At 38.7% G+C, this 22,544-nt stretch overlaps 3 protein-coding genes across 4 annotated transcripts in view; 1 reads left to right on the top strand and 2 right to left on the bottom strand.

Moving 5' to 3' along the window:
* Positions 1 to 2,243: 2,243 nt before the first annotated feature.
* leap2 (liver-expressed antimicrobial peptide 2) lies at positions 2,244 to 4,048 on the bottom strand. The gene is made up of 3 exons (XM_087790080.1): positions 3,919 to 4,048; positions 3,612 to 3,787; positions 2,244 to 2,910 (listed from the first exon to the last, which is right to left on the bottom strand). Exons 1-3 carry the CDS (start codon positions 3,994 to 3,996, stop codon positions 2,871 to 2,873), a joined length of 294 nt encoding a protein of 97 aa, XP_087646206.1. The 5' UTR covers positions 3,997 to 4,048; the 3' UTR covers positions 2,244 to 2,870.
* An 8,415-nt stretch (positions 4,049 to 12,463) lies between these two features.
* bmp15 (bone morphogenetic protein 15) lies at positions 12,464 to 16,176 on the bottom strand. Its single transcript, XM_087788285.1, has 2 exons — positions 15,852 to 16,176; positions 12,464 to 13,468 (listed from the first exon to the last, which is right to left on the bottom strand). The coding sequence occupies exons 1-2, from the start codon at positions 16,174 to 16,176 to the stop codon at positions 12,519 to 12,521; spliced, it is 1,275 nt and encodes a 424-aa protein (XP_087644411.1). The 3' UTR covers positions 12,464 to 12,518.
* A 1,880-nt stretch (positions 16,177 to 18,056) lies between these two features.
* shroom4 (shroom family member 4) overlaps positions 18,057 to 22,544 on the top strand; it is a 41,923-nt gene continuing 37,435 nt past the window's right edge. For both annotated transcript variants that reach the window (XM_087790081.1, XM_087790082.1), the window contains exon 1: positions 18,057 to 18,258. In XM_087790081.1, the coding sequence (XP_087646207.1) occupies positions 18,136 to 18,258 (123 nt within the window). In that variant the 5' untranslated portion in view covers positions 18,057 to 18,135. The remainder of the gene's footprint in view (positions 18,259 to 22,544) is intronic.

The raw sequence follows: 22,544 nt of genomic DNA on the forward strand, positions 1-22,544 counted from the left end.
AATATGCAACTTTTACCTGCCAGCTCTGTACATAACCACCAAACTACCTTACAACAGTGGGTTGCATTCATTTCTATAATTCCACAAAGAACTGAGAGGACTTGACGTTTTTAAGAAGATAACTGGGAGAGCAGCCCTTTCTCTGGTGTGGGACTTTCACGATAGTGCAATTACACGGTTCTAACAGAAGGGAGAGCCCGACATAGACAGACTTCTGAATGCCGAGTGGTATAATAAGTTGAAAATAAGTGATTGGAAATAGAGATAGACAGGGAAGACTAGTAAGTATATACTGTGGAGCCCGGAAATATTAATTAAAAAAAACAATTTTAGACTAAAAGTTACTTTTATCCAATCAGCATGTTTGACAGGAATGAGCTGTCTCCCAAAAGATAAAAAAGTGCATGTGCACTAAATAAAAACGGAAATATGTATATTTCCGTTTTTATTTAGTTGCACATAGTTACATTTTTATCTATTACATTATTTAGTATTTACAATGAAAATATTGAAAGAAAAAGGTATATGAATGGACTTTTTTGCCAACTTTTCCAAAAAGTGTTTTCATAACAACTCTTTTACAGACAGGTCTTTTACCTATTTAAGTATTCCCTCCTTGTCGATTCCATCTACCTGTATTCCTCCTTTCAATCACACGCTAGAACATGTGAGGATTTTGTGGATATTAGTAAGTAAGTTAGTGAGTAATTTATATTTATAGAGTGCTTTTCTAGACCAGGGTCATAAAGTGCTTAAACAATCCAAAAAATACTAAAAAAAAATATATACTAAAAAGATCAAGATAACACCAAGAAAAACACAGGTGTCCCAGAAAATCAAGGAAAAGCCTGCACGAATAAGAAAGTCAAGATGTTTTTGAAGGAGTCAGTAGATCCATCAAGCGCAAAGAGAGAGGAAGATTGTTCCAAAGCTTAGGAGCAACAGTCTGGAAGGATTTCTCTCCTCTGGTCCTGAAGCGTGTTCAGGAACCATCAGTAGATTCTGATCCACAGACCTCAGAGCCCGAGCTGGGGTGTAAGGCTGGATCAGATCACTGATGTAAGGAGGAGCCTGACCATGAATAGATCTGAAAGCAAGAAATTTAAAATTGAACCTGAAAGAAACTGGAAGCCAGTGAAGAGTTTTAAGGATCGAAGAAATGTGAGTTCTTCTACTAGAGCGGGTCAGAATTCTCGCTGCAGAGTTTTGTATCAACTGCAGGCGAGAAAGCTCCTTCTTGTTAAGACATGAAAAAATTACTATATTATTTACAAATAATATTGCAAACAATCGATGAAGGGAAAGCGACAGAGTGGACGAAATTGATCCTTCATTTAAAAATATGGTTATTTGGAAATTGATTTCCCTTTAGCCATATAAACAAGTGCTTATTCGTATTTTAATTACCTGACCACAGCATAGCAGTCTATCTTTTAACAGGTTCAATGAATCTATTCCTGACATACAGTATATAGTCCAATATAGTCCACAAAGATCTGTGGACTATATTTAACTGTCATTGGTGCAGAGAACAGATTGTGCTGCACCTCCACTCGATGGTTGCAGAGCCAAATTCAACATGAAGTGAGCCAGCTATAGTTGCTCATTTACAACCTCTGTACGTGTTCATGTCAGGAACATTGCTGCAGGCTGGAAGCAGCAAACTATGCTACGTGTGTTTCAAATCAAACCTCTTACCACACGGATGCTGACATCTATTTACCCTTATTTTCATTTTCTGCATCTGTAAGGTTTAGAAAGAGATTTACCTCCTAAACCACGTCACTTGATGTGGCCCGCTGGCTGATAAATGTTGTGTTTGAGTTTGACACTCCTGCAGTAACACAAAACAGAAACATCTTAGTCACATGGGGATCAGCTATTTCCCCGCATCTTTGGAGGCGTGGTTTCATTCCAAACTGTTTTGCTCACAACATTTTGAGGAACATCTACCCCTTCTTTAAAGGTCAACCACACCCTTCCTTTGTCATACTTCACATATCACGTACATTCATCTTCCATCTCAACAAACTAATCTGGTTTCTCTTCTACCTCCTGGCTGGTCACGGCATCATGTCGTCCACTCTGAGTCTCGTTCTGCTCGAGGTTTCTGCCTGTTAAAAGGAAGTGTTTCCTCACCACTGTCGCTCATTGTGATTTGCTTGGACCTGTTTTATCGTATATGGTGTCATTTAAACAGTTAAGTGAAATAATCATTTTAAGTGTAAATGACGAACAGAAAACAGTTTTCACCTCAATGTTTTATTCCACTTTTCTTGTCTACAGTAACAATACAAACAATAAACACAGTACGTGGATAATGTTGCTTTTTGAAAGTGCAATTGTTCTCTACACATATGCTGAATTCTTGAAAAAACAAAAACAAAAAAAAACAGCAGCTTACCTGTGAAGAAAAAAGAATCCCTGATCCTGCATCTATTTACTGACAAATGTGCGAACGAACAAAACAGAAGGATGCCGTCGACATCACAAACTGTCTGATCGTACAAAAACCATTGTATAAAATTGCGTGATTAACTTGGTTACAGTAGCAGATTTGAGCTTCCTAGGTTTGCATGTTGTGAGTCGTATGAAACCGGACAACGGAGAGGACTGATCAAACTTGAGACATATTATTTCATACATTAAGAAAAAAAGTTATCATAAAATACTGAAATTTTCTCAAGACGATATAATGGCTGTTGAGAACAAGAAAAGTCACTTATCTGCCTATTTGGTGTTCATGTTTGGCATGTACAAATATGACATCTATCTTAAAAAGCCACTAAATAACAAATTGTAAAGTGAATAAAAAAAGAGGGCGTTCATGTAAACATGATGGTCTGGGGCTCAGTTCTCGGGAAGTTGTTTCATCGTGTCTTTGGTTGGTTGGTGGAACAATAGCCGTTCCTAGAGAGACAAGAGAAACACAAATGAAACCTCAAAGAAGTCGAATTGTACGTCACAGTGGTTTCTCCACCAAATGACCAACACCTTTAAGATATACAAATAACTGAATAAATGTGTGACTTTCTATTCAATTTTTCAATCTCTTGGTAGTAACTTATAATGTGTGCTGACAATAGTGGTAACAAGATATGTTTTAAAAAACGAGATTTTTAATACATGAATAAAATTAATTTACTTTTAATCTCACTGATCAAAATGTTGACAAAATGAACAGATGCATTTTCTGTCATTGACATTCTGCTGTATTTGAAGCCCAAGAGTTGCCTGCATCCTTTAGTTCCACCAGTAACGGAGAATATTGAGTATATCAGGGGTGTCAAAGTCAATCATTAAGGGGTCTCTGTGTTTGTTCTCCTTCTCCAAACCAAGCAGATTTATTTCCTAGATAGACATTAGATAGTCGTATAAGAACCATAGAACCAGGAAACTAGCAAAGAGAAACTCATTTTTGAATCACGCAACAGTTAAAAAGGCAGACTAATGGGGAAGGTACAATATTATCGGGGAGAATACGCTCACACAATTTCAACTATTTATCACTTCTTTATCCAAATATAGGGAGACAATGTCGAGAGGATCTTGGGATATGTAATCTTGGGTCTCGTACCCTCAACCCTCCATAAGTGATGCTGGACATTTACCTGCAGAATCCCGTCGAACACTCGTAGTTGTTTTGGCAGTAAGCTCCGTACGGTTTGCTGTTCATGATCCTCCACAGCGGAGTCATGCGAGCGATTCGTCGCAAAATCTGAGCTGAATCCGCAGAGTCTTGAGTCTGAAGAGCCTTTGTATCGGCGTGGACAGGAGCTGTGCACACCTGGGGGAGGAAACACAGCTTGTTACTAAAGGGAAACAACAGACAGATTGACTGAGATATCTTTGAATGCATGAAAGTTGAATATGTGAACCATGAGCTGAGATTGATTTAAACCTCCGACGATCACGTACCTGCTGGACCAGTAAGAGGAGCACCAGCGTAGCGGTCAACACCGACCAACTGTCCTTTACAAAGCCAGGCTTCTGCATTTTGACAGAAAAAAGTCTTCTGGAAGTTCAGGAAGTGTTGCTCTACTGACCAGGGAAGCACATCACTTGTTGCCACACTCAGCCGGCTCACTCTGGGGCCTCTTATATACCGACAGGAGCCAACATCCCTGCAGGGAGACGGCGAGAGGGAGGGAGAGTCCAGGCTGTGTCAACTACACCCTCCCTCTTTGTCCATCCGTTTTGGCCCAAATATCCTCACACCAAGCCATTTTGAACCCTGGCTTTGAACCTTTATGTCTCCTCTCAGGACTGACATGCACAAAGCTGCAGAAATCACATGGTGTGTGAATGACCTTCGACTCAGATAAGAAGGTTTTAGTCTGGACTGTCGTTCACCTTTGTCTACAGAGCCCTGATGCAACGCCACTGTGCCACTTATACAACCTAGACGGACATGCATGAACACTACATTTTACATAAGTACACAAAACACACGTGACTGTGTATGTTTAAATAGAAGCTGTCTGAGGACAGGCCTGGACTTGACTCATTGATTTATGAAGGATTTCTATTAGAAAAAAAAATAAATTTAATTGTATTTTTTTTATCTAAAGTTTTTTTATAGACTTACGTAAAAATGTATAAGTTATAAACTTAACACACACATGGACACACAGACTGAGAATGTTTTGATTTATCTCAGGGGTCTTACACCTTTGTGGCGAGTGTTGGATAGAGGAGATAATTAAGATATATTTAGCCTCCAACATTGAAAAGTGATATCATACTTCCTGGTCAATATTCACTTGGTTCAACCCCCAACTTAGACCCCTAAAAGATTTAGGCCCCTAGTGTGATTGAGTTTGATATTGTTAGTTGCTACGCTGACATTTAAATGAAACATGATTCTTCACAGCCTTTTTTTTCTGTATCTACAGACTTCAATTTCCCCATAAATAGTTAGCACACACGCACACAAACACACACACACACACACACACACACACACACACGGGATCTTACATCTGCAGTTTCACATGATAAGTGAGGTGATTTGCTTGTGAACAGGCCCAAGTCCAGTCGCGCGAGCAGCTCTGCTAATCTTGACTACAAAGGGTCAGTAGGTCGCTGCAGGTACCAAGTGTACACGTGATGCATGGAGCTCACACGTGTCGCTTTTCTTTACGTTTTCTGTGGCACCAGATTAATCATACAAAGTCTTCTTAAAAGTATCGTCACACTCTATAGTGACGTTTATGACCCGCTCGTAGATGACATCACTGAGCTTCAGAAATATGGAAAGTCTGTGTCACATGTTCAGACTTCATAACTCCATTTATCAGCGTTTATCCTCAGATTACTTCGGATCATTGATAGTTAGATCATTGCATTAGTTTCATTGACCAGTGTGGCAAATACATAGTGGATAAATCACATAAATGACACAAACGGATAAAAAAGAAAAGTTAATTATATGCACCTAAAGCTCACCATGACACTGCATCAGTGGGAGCTCAGAGTTTGATCAAGATGGTCTCATCAATGGGAAAAGCGAATCAAAGAACACAGGATTTCTTTGGTAAATTATTAAAATGACAATCTTGTCATTGAGATAATTGAAATCCACGCATTTTGGTAGACTATTTTCTGCCATTCTCACCTATCCACACACACAATCACACACTGATGGAAGTAGGCTGCGACGCGGCATGGCCGGAGCGTTAGGGGATAAGTGCCTTGCTCAGGGACACACCCAACCCAATCTCATCCCATTCATCAATCTGATGATCTGTTATTAGAGAAATATTGATTCACAAAATAGCAAGTTATTAAATTATATAAATGTATTTTGGTACCAGATGAAACATGGGCAGCACTTTTGTAGGGACCAGTGATTTAGAGCCAGTGTTCATAAATGCAATATATAAATATTATCTTCAAACATTTTGCAACATGGAAATAGAAGATGTCTAAATTTGAAAAGGACAGACTGTTACCACTGATAGAATGAATGTCAACAAATTACGTCTTTTTTTGGGCAAACGCCATTTTAGCTTTTTGCAAAAACGTGTCCCAAAATCACTTCTGAACTTTGAACCTTCCTAATGTAGACAACTCTTCATCCTGTCCGTGGTTTTATGGATATGTAATGACGACATGTCTCATAAGAGAGTTTGACTTAAACTACGGGTGGAAAATATATATTTTTAAACAGGCAACATTATGTACAATGATTGTTGAATTGTTGTGGAATTAAAAAACAAATACTACAACAAAAGATCCACTTAAACTAAGAATAATGTATTTGTGACACTGTATTTTATTTACTTATTTTAAAGTTATAATAGTTTTTGGATTCATTATTTCATTGTAAGGCCCGAATCAAGTCATTCTGTATTGTCCGTCGGATGATTGGCTCAATATCAAAGAAGATGAATGTTTATGTTGATAAGACGACCTCTAGAGATGTTAGCAATTATTAATTAAACTAAGAAACTAAACCTGAAGACAAAAACACACACAAAGATAATTAAGACAAACTGTCTTTTAAAGAAACAAAAGGATTTTTAAATTCCTGTTTGGTGAATATATACGTTTGGTTTGGCCCGTAATTTAGAATGCTAATAGAGTCCGACTCCCCTGATGTAGGATCTATGGACCAAACACGTAAATATAAATCAAATTCAATCTATCTCTCAATTTTCTTTCGGATTGGACAAGATAAAAAAAGTCCCTAAAAAACGTAAACAGGTGAAACACCCAGGTAACAGACATTATCAAATATTATCAAATAAATGTGGGATATTTTATAAGTGTGTTTTTTAAATTAGACTCAGGCAGGATGCAGATCCTTATCAGAAATAAATTAAAAAAAAAAACAAGTTTACATTTCACGTGGTGAGTAACCTTGTCTGCCCTGCTTAAAGTCCTCATGTTGCCCGAAACACTCTTATTTGCGGGTAATTGATTACTGTGAAAAATATAAATGGAGCCAGGAGCCATGCCTAAGACAACATCTCTCTGATAGCATATGAGTTCATCATCTCTCACACTGTCTGCACATTTATTATGTTTTGGGGAATTTATTGAAAATGAGATTTGAACAGCATGAACACACAAAACTTTTTTTTTATTGTGACATGGCAACAGTGCTACATGCTAGCTCTTGAAAGAAAGCTTATTCCAAAAACTATTAAAAACTTTAACATGCTTGTGTTATGTCTCCCGGTTTTTCCGTTTTTTATTTTGAAACCTGCTCCCTTCTGTGTCTGTGTGAGTTTCTTTTCCGGTCCCTCCCCCTGCTGATTGTTATTGTCTCCACCTGTCTTGTGTTCTCCTGCTCTGCAGCTGCCACTGATTGCTGGCAGCATTCTTATTCTGCTCACTCTCCCTCAGTCTCTGTCGGTTCGTCACACTCGTGCTGTGTCTCAAATCGCATACTAGCATACTAAAAGTTAGTATTGTTAGTGCGTCTCAATTCTTAGTATGCAAAATTTAGTGCGCCGTGCACTGGCGTACTAACACGCCCACAAAACTGAGCATGGTTCGATGGACACTAACCACACTAAACAGCCGCCATCTTAGTGACGTTTTAAACGGAAGCTACGTCATATATAAATGTATATATATGTATATACTTACAGGTGCATTTTCAGCAGCAGTAGGAGGATAAACACGTCTTCGCTGCTGATACCAGCTTAAATGTCTCTCTATTATTTAGATTCTCATATTTTTTCTTTATTTCTTTTTACAAAGCTGCAAAACGTGCTGCCAGCAGGTGTCGGCGATAGTGTTCAAACAGCTGGTCGAAACATCGTTAAATAGAAGAAGAAGAAGAAGCTGTCATGTGATTTCCGGTTAGTGTGTAGCTTCAGTGTTTGATTCGAGACATACTATCTGTGGAGAATTTGCGTACTAGTTAGTACGTACACTAAACTGATGCATACTAACTTCTAGCATACTAAGAGTAGTATGCGATTTGAGACACAGCACAGGTGTCGGCGATAGCGTTTAAACAGCTGGTTGAAACATCGTTAAATAGTAGTAGAAGAAGAAGCTGTCATGTGATTTCCGGTTAGTGTGTAGCAGCAGTGTTTGATTTGAGACAAACTATCTGTGGAGAATTTGCGTACTAGTTAGTACGTACACTAAACTGATGCATACTAACTTCTAGTATACTAAGAGTAGTATGCGATTTGAGACACAGCATCGCTGTCCCGTGTTGTCTAGTGCAGGGGTAGGCAACCTGGTCCAGAAAGAGCTTCAGTGGGTGCAGGTTTTTGTTCCAACCGATCAAGCATATACAGTTTAACCAATGAGGTTTCAGCTGAACAAGCAACAACAGACTGACAATCAACTGATTACACTCCTAATATACCTGATTGGTCAAAATGTGTCCTCTTGAATGGTTGGAACGAAAACCTGCGGCCACTGCGGCTCTTTCTGGACCAGGTTGCCTACCCCTGCGCTGTGTCTCAAATCGCATACTAGCGTACTCAAAGTTAGTATTTTTAGTTTGTTAGTGCGTCTCAATTCTTAGTATGCGAAATTTAGTGCGCCATGCACACTAAATTGGCATACTAACACGCCCACAAAACTGAGCATGGTTCGATGGACACTAACCACACTAAACAGCCGCCATCTTAATGACGTTTTAAATGGAAGTTACATCATATATAAATGCATATATATGCATATACTTACAGGTGAATTTTCAGCAGCAGTAGAAGGATGACACGTCTTCGGTGCGGATACCAGCTTAAATATCTCGCGAATATTTGATTCTCATATTTTTTCTTTCTTTATTTTTCCAAAGTTGCAAAACGTGCTGCCTGCAGGTGTCGGCGATAGCGTTTAAACAGCTGGTTGAAACATCGTTAAATAGAAGTAGAAGAAGAAGCTGTCGTGTCATTTCCGGTTAGTGTGTAGCAGCAGGGTTTGATTTGAGACATACTATCTGTGGAGAATTTGCGTACTAGTTAGTACGTACACTAAACTGATGCATACTAACTTCTAGTATACTAAGAGTAGTATGTGTTTTGAGACACAGCACTGGTCTAGTGTGTGTGTTGCGTTTAAGACTCCTGGTACGAGATCATTTCGCATCCCGGTTTTTGACTCTGTTTGACAAACAGACACTTTCTGCTCCTGGGTTTCCTTCCGCATCCTGACAGCTTGTCTTGTTTATATATACAGGTATATATTATATTTAAAATATTTACAATAGATTTTATATACGTGTTTAAGCCCCACCCACTGAAATGCCTTATTTTTTTTGAAGATGAAATCTTGTTTACCAAAACCACACCCACTTTGCTGTGATTGGTCAAACATCAAGTTTTGTCACCGCGCATCACCAATCCCGGAAGTCTCCACTTCCAAGGGAGTCGCGTGATTACAGCTGGCTGGAGCAGCGAAGCCATCATTACAATTGTCAAATTGGTGGGAGCAGACGCCACTGTCTTCCGGACACTAAGAACCTCCTGTTCCATTAACCTCAGCATCCCACCTGCTCGTATGGCCACCATGGAGACCAGAGCCTTCAGCCGATCTGCCCCTCGCCTCTGGAACTCCCTCCTACCAGACATTCGCAACATCACAACTATGACTTTTTTTTAAACTCGCCTTCAAACTCATCTTTTTAAACTTGCAGAGAAACATGGTCATGATGATGGACTTACTGCATCTTGGAGAGGAAGACTTCCACATTTGAAACATGTGAGGAAGTCAGGAAAGTTGGTTGCCCTTTAAAGATCAGTGCTAAATTGCTGACTAAATTGTTTTGACAGAACCTTCTTGAACTGTTCTTGTTCTCAGCGCCAGTTATCAAAACACTGATGCAATATTTGACCAAAACATTTGATGAGTCACCATTTCTGAAAACTCAGACAAGATCCAGTAATATAACAGGACTGAGAGTCTTCCATGATCATTAATAGCTCACATCTGTGTGAATGAATGTGTATGTAAGTGTGTGTGTGAGTGTGTGTGCTTGTTTGTTTAATGTCACAAGAGACTTGTATTAGTAGACAAAAACACAGACACTTTCTGGAAACACAAGATTTCCTGTCCAACACTGTGCAGAACTGAGATTAACTGTGTGTCACTTAATATAATTAGTGTCTCTAATGTCAATAATTATAATGTAATAATGGCTTCACTCCTATAGCCAGCTGTGATCACGTCCTACTTTGTTTATACAACAAATCCCTTAGAGGTGGAGACTTCCACAATTACCATGATTGACCAATCACAGCATAGTGGGTGTGGTTATGGTAAACAAGATTTAATCTTTAGAAAAGAAAAAAGTGTTGGGCAATGGCTTGAGCACATTTTCTAATGTAAATATATCAACAAAAATAGAATTTTGTAAAAACAGACACATACTGATGAGTACAATAGAGGTCCAAGATCTATTTAAGACACACTTAAATCATGAATTCCACATAGACTGTTAGACTGTCTGTGTTTAAATTTTCTTTAGCAAACACAGTCCAATAAACCAAGAATCCCCTTTTTGCACCACAAACTGGTGTATTGTCAGCAATATATTCTCCGGATATAAAACATAAAAAAAAATCATATGAAGACTCCTGTGACGGTTTTCTCTCCTGGGTCTTCTATTTAACCCTGTGACAAAACCCTTTCAAACAGTAAATATGAATAGAACAAAAATTCTTAATTTTGTCTTTTTGAGTGGCCCAATTATAGATGCAAAACGGGCCCTGGGTTGGAAAAAAAACCTCTTAAACCCTTTTTGAGTTATTTTGCTCAGAGACCGTAAAACTCTACCCTCCTGTGTGAAGGTAGTAAACAAGACTCAACATGAATCATTTGAAACCACAGGAGTTTCAAAAACAGGGATAAATGATTGTTGTCTCAGTGACCTACATTCAGAGAGGCTTCCGAAATACAGAGCAAAGTTCAATGTTGAATGTTGCCTCATGCCATCACTGGTCAGCCTCATTTGGAAAGGAAATAGATTTTTATTTATAACGATTCTGTTTTTTAATTGAGACTGTTCATCTTAATGTATTTTCATAGACCACCGGTAGGAAATGAACCCCTTCAGTATTGCTAACTTCATGTCTGAACTTCAGATTATGTGAGATTTTGACCGTCTGTGTGTGTGTGCGTGCGTGTATACAACATCGAGCGAGGCAGCACATCCTAATGTTTTCCTCTTTATTGATAGAAATATGTAAAAGAAGTGTTACTTTTATGATTGATTGGTTTGTCTTTTCAAAGCCTGATGATAGATGAGTCCAGGCAGGATGTTCAAGCATATTCTTGAATCCTGACGAACAAGAAGCTACATGTTGCACCAATGAGGTCCAAGAATAGTATTTGGGTCACTCGCTAGTAATTGTGTCAAAGTACACACATTAACATTTAACATCTCAATTAGATGCTATTTATTTAGAATTATAATGCCATCATAGAAAATCACCCAAATAAATAGTTAAGGTTAATTAACCTAGTTTTCCTTTCCATGGTAGCCATTAAAAGAGAAGCTGAAAATGAGTAATCTCATCTAGGAGAGTTTGGAAGATATACATTTACTAAATGTGGGATTTTCATCCTAAAATTCTCCCCCAGTGGATCTTCTTGAAATCCATATTGCTCCTGGTAGTAAGGACAATAGAACACAAGTTAGCATTCGTGTTTAACCATCGTTGCTTTAAATGTATTTAATCGATTTAATTCTATTCAAGAAACTAGTTTGAAACCATTGACCAGTCTTTTAATAGCTTGATACAGATGGGAAATCAGAAACCCATCAATTGTAATAATCTGCTCCATGTCACATACACTTTCTGAAAATGTAATTGAAAACTGTTTATCCATTTTTGAGTTAGTTTTTCTTAAACTGATAAATGTAGACAAGACATGTTGACTGAGGGGAAAAAAAACAACAAAAAATACTGCTAGAATTTACAGATCCATTATACTTTGGATTAAAATGACAAACAATACAATGCAATAGATTCAGATTTAGAAAAATGCATTTTATTTTATTATTCATTTCCACTCATAATAAAAATTGCAATCTTTTCATGACAAGGCACCTGCTCAACTTTTTTTTTCATGTTTCTTCTCATGACAGACCACAAGCAGAACTTTTTTCTCCCATTTTATATAAATATGTACAAAAGGTTTTATGGTTAAATATTTACATGAGATGCATCAGATTGTTTTTTTTACATTTTATCGTTCACAATTAAATATGCATCTTGATCAGCTCCCCAGATGGGACGGAACTGACAGGCCTTTTTTAAATTTTTATAAAATAGCAGTGTAGAAAGAGAAAAAGAGAGTTTTGTATGCATTTTGTTGTCAAGTAGCTAACCAGATCAAGTAACCCTCTGATAAATCAATTCAAGTACTTTAGGTGTTTAGTGTGGTTAGAATTGATAAATAACCATTTTTTAAATTGATTAAAATGAAGGTTTTGTGAATCAAGTGACGGATGATCTCCACACCTTCCTGTACACATCCTCTCATAGTCAAGGTTTCAAAAATCTCCTAAAATCTGACTCAAGTCTTCAGAGTCCCAGGCCTCAGCGGCACGTGCACGACTCGGCCATCATGTCGTCCATCTCCTTGTACTCCACTTTCCTCTTGTCCATCACAAGCACGCTCATGGGCATGTACTTGTAGGGCACGCAGGACGGAGGAGGAACATCCCCCAGCCCGAGCTCGTTGATGTAGGTCTGGATGATGGCATGGTTGGGAGAGTGGTACCCGGAGTGGAGCACGCTCGGGCAGTCTCCCTGACAGAAGCGAGGGTTGTACCCTGGTGGGGCGATGAAGTAGTCGCCCCAGCCCAGCTCGTTGAAAGAGAGGGTGAAGGAGTGTAGGCGGCAGAGATTTTTGGAGAGGCTTGATTGGCGTTTGCTGTTGGAGACATCGGAGCCGCTAGATTGAGGGGGAAAAAAAGAAGAGATGGAGGAAGTGGATTTTTTCAGAAAGTCAGGCTTTTTAAACTCTTTGGATCGCCGTTGGCGGCGAACCGACGGATGCCAATCCCCAAACTGTTTCACGATATCATCTCCGTCTGCTCCGATCAGTTCAGCCATCCAGTCCTTCACCTCCTGCTCCTGCTCCACGTAGAGAAGAAGAGACGGAACCTCCAGATGAGGCTCCCGCTTCCACTTCTTCCCACCCATCAGATGGTTCCACCACCATGAGAAAGTGCTGCCCTCTCCCGTTTCATCTGCTCCTGTACACCAGTACTGAGCAGTCAAGGTCAAGTGTGTGTCCCCGTCCTTCCCCTTCAGGACGTGTCCATGTACGTGAGCCGTGATGTCAGTCTCCGTCCACCTCTGGTGCGGCTCCATGGTGACCAGGCTGTCCTTGCCCAGAGACATGATCTGAGCCTGGCAGCGCGGTGTGGTGTCGCTGGACGGAGGAGGAGCAGCAGAGCGCAGGTGGATGAAGGACGCTCTGACCAGCTGCTCTGGCGGAAGAGTGTCCAGGTTGTATTGCACTGTGAAGGTGTAGTGGTGGTCTGGAAGAAATATCTCATCTTAAAACTTGTTTAAAGGTAAAGAACAGGAAACTTTTTTGCAGACAAATTAGTATTTTACCTTTTCACTGCATGAAGGTAAAAAATGAGTTGAAACAGAAGAGCATCAACTGAGAGATTTTGTCCAGCCTTCTTTAGCGTCGTAATAAATGTATTGGGCGTGACCGCCCCCCTGTGGTGCAAATTATCAAAGCGTATGGAAGTAAATATTTCTAATGAAAACTTCATCGATTTTCTTTTTAATAATTGAATTAAATAATTTCTATGTTGAAAGAGTGAATTTGTTTTCAGAATCAGAAACGTGTATTGCCAGTGTTGTAAACAGGACATAGAATATGTTTGTGGTGTCAGTCCAGAATAAATAATTAAATAAGATAACACACACAAATAAAAAAAAAAACACAAAAAAAACAGAACCAGGCACCACGGTTTTTATTGAATAGTTGAATTCAATATATTGAAAGGTTGCATTTTTTAGTAAATTTTTTTTAAATAAGTATGAATCAATACATGTGTAGCCTTTTAAATACAAAATAAGAATGTTTCTATAATATTGCCACCAGACAATAGTAAAAGAATACTGAGGTACTTTCAGCCAATCACGTGACGACACACATTCTAATTATTATTATTCTTTGAAAACATTTTTTAGTAATCTCAAAGTTAGTAATAAGCATCTTTGTATTATATGTACCCAACCTCACTGTAAAGAATTCAACATTGAAGGTTTATGATCTGCCATTTCAGTTCATGGTATTCTCTTATTTTGAAAAGCTTAGTCCCGGAAGTTCTCTTTGCTGTGTCATACATTTCCCTCAAAAAAACAAAACTATGCTAAACTTTTCACACTTTATTAATAACTTACTTGCATCTGACTAACAAAGGCACAGTATGTATACACACGTATAAATACATTTATATGTTATTTTGTGGTACTGAGTAAACAACGATGGGTTGGCTACACAATATTATAGTTGTCTTTGTTTGAATAAGATTACACATTAGTGAAAGTATTAAGGCACCTTTGGCGAGTTTTGTTTGGTTTTATGCCGTTTCCACCAGCAATGTTTACCAAAATAAAAAAGGTGCTCATCGAACGTTTTTTTCTCATTCAGAAAATTTGATTTAATAGAATGACATTTTCAAACCAATATATATGCTAACAAAAGATACATACCTAGCGCCTTATGTAATTGAGTGGCGAGTCATTTACTTGTATTTAGATTTTTCAAACTTGTTGTTTTTTAATAATCAATTGTTGTCGTCCATTCTAGGCGTTTTGTGCAGAGCTGTTGAAGGTCTTTGTTTTTGCAGGATAAAAGTTAATTTAATGATGAATTGTGAACTAATACAAAAAAGACATTCTGAATCGCATTGAAATATTGGTTAAAAAAAAATACAACATTGTTTTACTCACCTAGTCGTTGGGGTATGGGATATGTTTGCGTTTATTTGTCTCTTCGTGGACATGGCAGTGGTCAGTCAACGTGAATATTGAATTTTCAAAGAATATTGAAGTTCTACGGATTGACCAAATACACGCGCCACAAATCTCTGACAACATTTTCCAAAGTTTTCACTTGACAAACCCTCTTGAAAAACATCCTAAGCAAGTAAAAAATATTATAATGGAATACGTTAAACTTTAATCTGTGATTCTGCCAACTATCTTTTAAATTGAAGGATTCACACACTGATTTTTTTTTTGGACCAACGGATTTCATTGTTGACTCTGACCAGCCATGTTTACTGAAATTTCACATCCTCCAATTTAATGAATGTAATTAATAAAAAAAATATACCGCAACTGTGCTTTTTGTTTCCATTACTGTATATTTGAAAGGCTTATGATGCGTATGTTCAATCTGGACTGTTAACTCGTTTTTTCTATGTATATTTTAAGTCTCTTTTTTTTTTTAATGTTAATAAATTGATTAAATAAGCTACATACTGAATACTAACGTTTGGCCAGCTTTCCAGCAATAATAACTTTTTTTTTTTTTTTAATGGCACAAACATCGAGCAAGTTACGACATTTTAAATGTAGCATTTAAGGTCACACTTCAAATAATAAACCCCATTGACTAAAAGGAGGTTGAAAAGAAATGTGTGCATTTTTATAGGTTTGAATAATCCATAACTTTCTTAATATTTATCACGGGAAAATGATACTTATATCACTAGAATAGTCTTTACAGGGCCGTCTGGTGTGCAGTGCTGACAGTAGTTGATGAGTAAATTCTGTGCAGGTGTGACTGCTGGTCTGGTTCTATGTGGCCTTCAGACCTCATGATGAAGAAAGTGTCACAGCTTTAATGTTATTTGCTGAAAACGCGTCTGAAAGTCGAGGAATCTTCCTCCTCACCTCGTGACGCGGGCAGGTAGTCCACCGAGGAGGTGGACGGTCGGATCAGTCGGACCGTGTTGGATCCAAACTTCCGGTGCTGCTTGGGTCTGCCGTCTGGAGTCGCCGCGCTTCGGTACAAACTCAGCATGAACTGCAGGTTCTGGTCCGCTTTCTGAGCCTCCGTGAGCGGGCGGTGGTGTTCGGTTCTGTGGGTGCGGCGCACGCGCTTCAACGAGGGGCGCAGAGAAGACCTCTTCTCCCTGGTCACGACCCCGGAGCAGGTGGAGCACAGCAGGAAGATGAGGCAGGTCAGGAGGTTTTTCTTGCTGCTGGTCGCCCTCATGTTGCTTACAAGTCCTCTGGTGCTAGCGGGCTCCAGCCATGCTCCGCGGGACCAGGACGATATTCACAGGTTCGGCCAACAACTTGTCATTTTGCACATTCAAGAAGCCATGTTGGAAAGGTGCGCCCAATTAACCCTCGGCTGGGCCTGACTGGCCAATGGGGACGCAGGAAACCATGTGACTAAACAGGTAACGTTCGATGTGCTTAGGATTTTTGAAAAATGTTTCCTACCTATAGCGTGTGTTTTCTATTTTCTCATCCTAGTATTTGCTTTCTTTCTTTCACATTGTTGTGTCAATTTCAGGATGTTTTCTTGCAGCAGTTGTTTTTAAAAGGTCAACTAATGTGTTGATTTCAGTGTCTCTTAAATAGATCTTGGACCTCTTTTGTACTCATCAGTATGTGTCTGTTTGTGCAGAACTCTCTTTTCATTTAAATATTTACATTAGAAAATGTTCTTAAACCCCGCCCACTGAAAACACTGTTTTACTGTAGGTTCAATCTTGTTTACCAGAACGACGCCCACTTTGCTGTGATTGATCAAGCATTGAGGTTTTACCTGCTTATCTATCCTATGAAATCTCTACGTCCAAGGGCTTGTTGTATAAACAAAGCAGGGCATGATTACAGTTGGCTGGAGGAGGAGCCAAGACCAAGATTACGTCAAAGGAGTCAGGAGACTCAACTCCCTCCCTGCCCTACCATCACGCTCACCTACGCTTGCTCTAACTGAGCCTTAACTTTGTTTTTTGTTGATATTCTTTTATTAGTTGATTATTTAAGTATTGTTGATTTTTTATTTCATTTGTTGGTTATTTATTTTTATGTATTTATTTTCTTAAATGTGTTATTTAATATCCTTTCAACTTAATCCCTCATGTTTTGCATCGTGGGTCTGAGAGGACTAGAATTTCATCTATGCTGTATGTCTTGATACATGTATAGTTGACAATAAAAGACCTTGAACCTTGAGTCAGGAGAGTTGGGGTTTGTTATATCTTGACCTTTAATGTTCCGGAGGGCCTTGACCCATGACTATATCTATATCTATAAATGTCCACTCGATGGCAAGTTTTCACGTTTTTTAATGCACATCGGAAATAAAACAGTTTACGTTTAATCTTTGGGTCACACGTCTTTGCTTTACCTGTTGTCTGTCGCCCTCTAGTGGTAATTAGGGAGACTGCAAACATAAATGCATTGTGGATATTTTCACTTATTATTTAATGATTGTTATTCTATCAATGATGTTTCGTAAAACCGGAACAACGTTCAGGTTTCTGTCTTGTTTTTGTTGTTTTTTCCAATTTCAGTTTAAATGAAATACAAGTATGTAAGGTTGGGTAATTAATTTGTCATTCGTGGCTAGAATGGATCTTCCACGGTCTGGTATTTAATCTGATGATATTTCAAGACAACTGTTTTTATTTCGTTCACTCGGCTTCCTTTAAGGATTTTTATTAGATAGCAGCAATCATGAGACTCTGTTATTGGTTCGTATACCTTTCAATCTTTTGTCGCAATTCGAATTGTGGGCGGGACAACCGAGTTTGACTGGGAAAAGTTTTCTCCAACTCTAGCTAGGCGTCAAGTTACCCACAGCTACACCGGAAATAGGTGCTTTTATGGGTTATTAAAATATTTGCGTTTTCGGTTTTTGGAGGCTTATGTGTTCGTTTAACTGATTTTTTTGAAAAAGGGTTTGAAATCAACCTCGCATTGCTTGGTTTAATCTATATGTATCTTTGTAAAACACTTAATGACTGATAAATTCTACACCGGAAGTTGTGTCGGCCATGACAACAAGTGGCTCGACGAGCCAAACTTTCTTCCCTCCCCCTTCAGATCCACTCCTCCATCCATCCATTCGTTGTTGTCCTCTAGGAGCGGTGATGGAGAGCACCGAGGGTTCGCTAGCAGCACCGGCAGCGTGCTGAACCCAAGCCACGGCGGGATAATGGAGACAGTCGAACAGCTCGTCTCCTTCCACCACATCCAGGTCCAGTTGAGCGGCGGCGCGCCTTGGGGGTTCACGCTGAAAGGGGGTCTGGAGCACGGGGAGCCCCTCATCATCACAAAAGTAAGAGTCCACAGTGTTTACATCAAACTATCTTGTCAAATGTCTGAATATAGGAGTCTTACTTGCTGGCCATGCTTTCCAGGGTGATGACGTTTATAGGTATAATGGTAATAATATGGATTTACTATGTCACGTTATGTCTTGACGATTACTTGGTCAACTCTGTAACATATTTGACGTCGATATTTCATATGCAATTTCATATTTCATGGCCTTAATATTACACAATTCTCGACGGTAACCATACACAATAGTATTATTAATATATACTTGTCAGATTTTAAATGTACTGCTTTGCCATAAAATGAAAACATCTGTGATTTATATTTTTTTAGCTACATTTTTTAGCAGTGAAACATAGAAGTCACTGGTAAAACGCATAATTCATAAAAAGTATGATCTAATCCATGGATAAATTGAATCCTAATTTTTTTTTAGTAATTCTAGAAACTGTATAACTAAAGTAATAGTTCAACCAAAATACGAACCCAACTTATTTTCTACTCACCCTCATGTCGACTAAGGGTTGGTATTGTTTTAAGAGTACTCTGTGTTTTTTTGTTGAGTTATTAGTAGAAATGCATGACCATATGGGGGTCATGATCGGGTTAACTTTTTCTTTGGTCCAAAAAGACCCACCAGTTACTAGCTATGCAGATTTCAGTGTGTATGTAAAATATAGACTCATTTGATTACTTTTCGTAACATATTCTAATGTCGGGACTTCAACACAAGATGGACGTTACAGACCAGCAGTATCGAGGTATTTGGAGTTTTTTTTGAAAGAAGAAAAGTCAACCGTTATGTGAACATGCATTTCTGCCAGTAACTCTATAAGGACATACATAACTCTATACATTCTCCCACCCCTTAGTCGACATGAGTAGAAAATGAGTGAACATTTAATTTTGGGTGAACTATCCCTTCAAAGGTTACCCTGTAATCGGACAGTACCTCAAACGTGGGTTAAAAGTGTGTCCAAATGGAGGTCACTAAAAGGCTGCCCCTGGAGAATACAACCCCAAATCAGTCTCTGTTCATCTTCCTGTTACTTCAATCACTGGTAGGTAAATATGGCCGGGCGTTGACAGACATTACAGCCACATCAGACGGCTAATAGTGGGGCCAAAATGTCCATGTGGGTTGAACGTGGGTGTCTCTTTGAATTGACAGATCTTTCTCAAAACACTATGGGTTATTTGTTCTGATCATTGTTGTACTGTTAAGTGCATGTTAAAGTATATTTTGGAGATTATTGCAGATGAGAGTTCAGGTCGGTCTGAGTACTACAGCATCATCAGAATCGGAAAACTTTTATTGCCAGTGTGGTAAACATCATTGAAGTCTTGCGATAAACTTTTAAGGGGGTAGGAGGTTCCTCTCCATTCACCGCCTCAGAGTGTTAAGAGTCTTTGAATCCCAGTAATTACTAGTGTGCATGAGTGGTGGGGTGGTCTCCTCCTCTATGTGTACATATTTATGTGTCTGCCCAGTCCAGTGCACAAGTAAGTCATGACATACAATCTCTTCACTCCACTGCCTTTTTCGCCTGCTCTGATGAAAAGACCAGTGGCGCTGGCCGGTGTACATCTATGTTCACCACAGCACCACAGCCGGGTAATGGAAAAGCCTAGCTCATTCATCTGGAAACATACACATGCTAACACAGTAACACAGCCCCTGGGAAAATGAGACTGAGACTACAAGATGAGATAAAAATCTGACCGGTCTCTATAGCTGTTTTGTGTCCACTGGCAAGTTAAAACACTCAGACACAAACGCATAATACCACAGACTATAAAGTAGTTGAGGTGTTGAGTGTAGCGGCATATTAAAACGTGCAATGATTAAGTGTTATGCCCTCGAAGAAAAGCACAAAAGACGCAGAGAGATCCTTACATTCTGAGTGTTTAGCAAGAGTTTCCAGCAGACTTCTCACATACCTAAATGGAACACGGCTGAATTCAGTCATAATCTCATCACTTCCTTTTTGGGGAACACCTAGTTTTTTTTGCTGATGTATGCGTTTACACAGTGTGAGAAAGGAGCTAGACTGTAAGTTGTTGTAGAAAAGAAGTGGTCCACATCCTCAGACTTGACTGACACATTAATTCATACAAACCAATTTAGCAGCCAGTTTAGATGTGATCTTTTTAAAAAAGTCTCTAATCATCAGTAAGAAGACGTTTTTGTCTGACTTTATTCATGTGTTCCAGCCTTACCATTGTCTCAACATTCTTTCGGTTGCTGAGGCTTCCAACAGAATGTATCAAGGGTCAATCGAAAAATAATCTTTTCTTTGATCTCTTCAAGTACAGTTTCAGAGATGTATCGTGTCATGTGGTCACTTTTGTTGTCCGGATTTTCTTACGCTTGTCCATACTTAAACAGACAAAGATTCATTCCTGAGGTTTTTTTCTAGACTCACTTTGCTGATATTTATTCCACTTTTAAGCCCATTTTATATGGCACTTTGATTGATATTCAATAACAGAAATCCATATGTTTTTTTAATAATTAACTGATAGTGTTAATAGACAAACTTGACTCTTTTTTCTTAAACAATTATTTATTGAATAAATTATGATCTAACAAATGAGACTAAGTAATCTTCTTAAATAGATGGAACGTGTTGATGCCGACTTTACTTTGTGTTCTGAGGGGGGGTTGACCAGCTCTCAGGTTTTGAAGAGTTTGTGTGCCCTTTGAGAGTGGAGGGGGAAGGGAGGTTTCTCCAGACAGCAGAGGGAAATAAGCCATTTGGTCAACATTCCTCCAGGAGCATAACAAATTACCACTTTGGTGTTTGGTGCGAGCGCTCATAAAAATGTTCTTGTGTTAATGAATCGATGAGTACAAACTGGTTTTCCGAGTGACGCGAGGTGACAACAGGCCTTGTGTTTCCGCCTGGTTTACGAAAAAGTACAGTGAAGTAATCAATCATCCATCACTGAAATTAATTTGCAGTTGTTGTTTTTTGATGTTTAGTCTAATGGTTTGATTGATCCACAAATGGGGGTCAAAATTACATACATGTTTTTCACCTCCCGCGACTCTACTTACAACATCTTTAAGACTTTTAATAATGTTTAGGACTAAATAAAATGCCAGTGCCTAATTTTAACATATCTCTTAATACTAAAACAAAAACTCTTAATACTTAATATAGCACTTAATATTTGACAGCTAAATTGGTCAGCAAATACAAACTTGCATTGTAGACTTAACCATCAGGGGTGTAAGAAAATATACAATACTGTATCGATATTCAATAGCACTCCAAGTTTATCTATCGATCTGTCTGTCTGTCTGTCTGTCCATCCAAAATATCGTTGTTCCTATAGTATCGCAATATATGCTATCGTGACAAATATAACTTTATATGTATCGTATCACCAGATTCTTGCCAATACAGAGTCCTACTAAAATCATTTAACGAATCAATGTCGCATGTTATTGCTTTTTTTTGGTTTGTAAAACAGATTTGGCCCTCTAAATAATTTTAATGTGGCGCAATGAATGGTTTTCTTAAAATCGTAGTGAATGAATGTTATTATGGTGACCTATACAGATGCCAGTAATAAAGCTATGCTAAGGGATATTGAAAACATGTCAACAGTAGTACATCAAGACAGAAGAATTTATGAAAAAAAATCTAAATGAGATTTACTTTGGTCCCACTTACAAGTCAATATTATGTGGAAACTCTAACAAATGATTAAATATGTCTCAGCAACTAGAATGTGAAAATCGAGTTAAAACAGGCTTCTATTCAATCGCATTGAATAAAACAATTTTTCGTCCTATTACAGAGACTTACAAACTGAGGTTTTGTTTGACCTGCGACCAAGAGTGCTTAAAGATTTTTGGCCCCTTGTGCGGCTGAGTTTGACACCCAAGTCTCGATCACTTCGAGTGATTAATTCTGAAGAGATGGTCACAGGTTTTGCCAAGAGGCCACTTGTAGAGACTTGCGAATCTTTTTCCGTTACTTCCACACCGTTCGTTTTTTATCTTACAGCTTTAAAACTGATCCCTCTCAAAAGCTGTCACTGCAGAAGATATTTCTTCTTCTGATTGATGCTGCTTTGTTGAACATGGCACCGATTGTTACATTCCGCTGGAGACAGTTTGACGCTGTGATTGAGGGGATTTGGTCATTGATGGAACCTGAAATGTTTTGACATGTGGTCAAAGGTATGCAACCTAGAGTTGTTGTGTTGGTAAGCAGCCACGCGTCTGTGTGAGTGTTTTTATTTAACTCCCTTGCATTCCAGTAAAGGTAG

The sequence above is a fragment of the Callionymus lyra genome, chromosome 4, assembly GCF_982586985.1.
Source record: "Callionymus lyra chromosome 4, fCalLyr1.hap1.1, whole genome shotgun sequence".
NCBI lineage: Eukaryota > Metazoa > Chordata > Actinopteri > Syngnathiformes > Callionymidae > Callionymus > Callionymus lyra.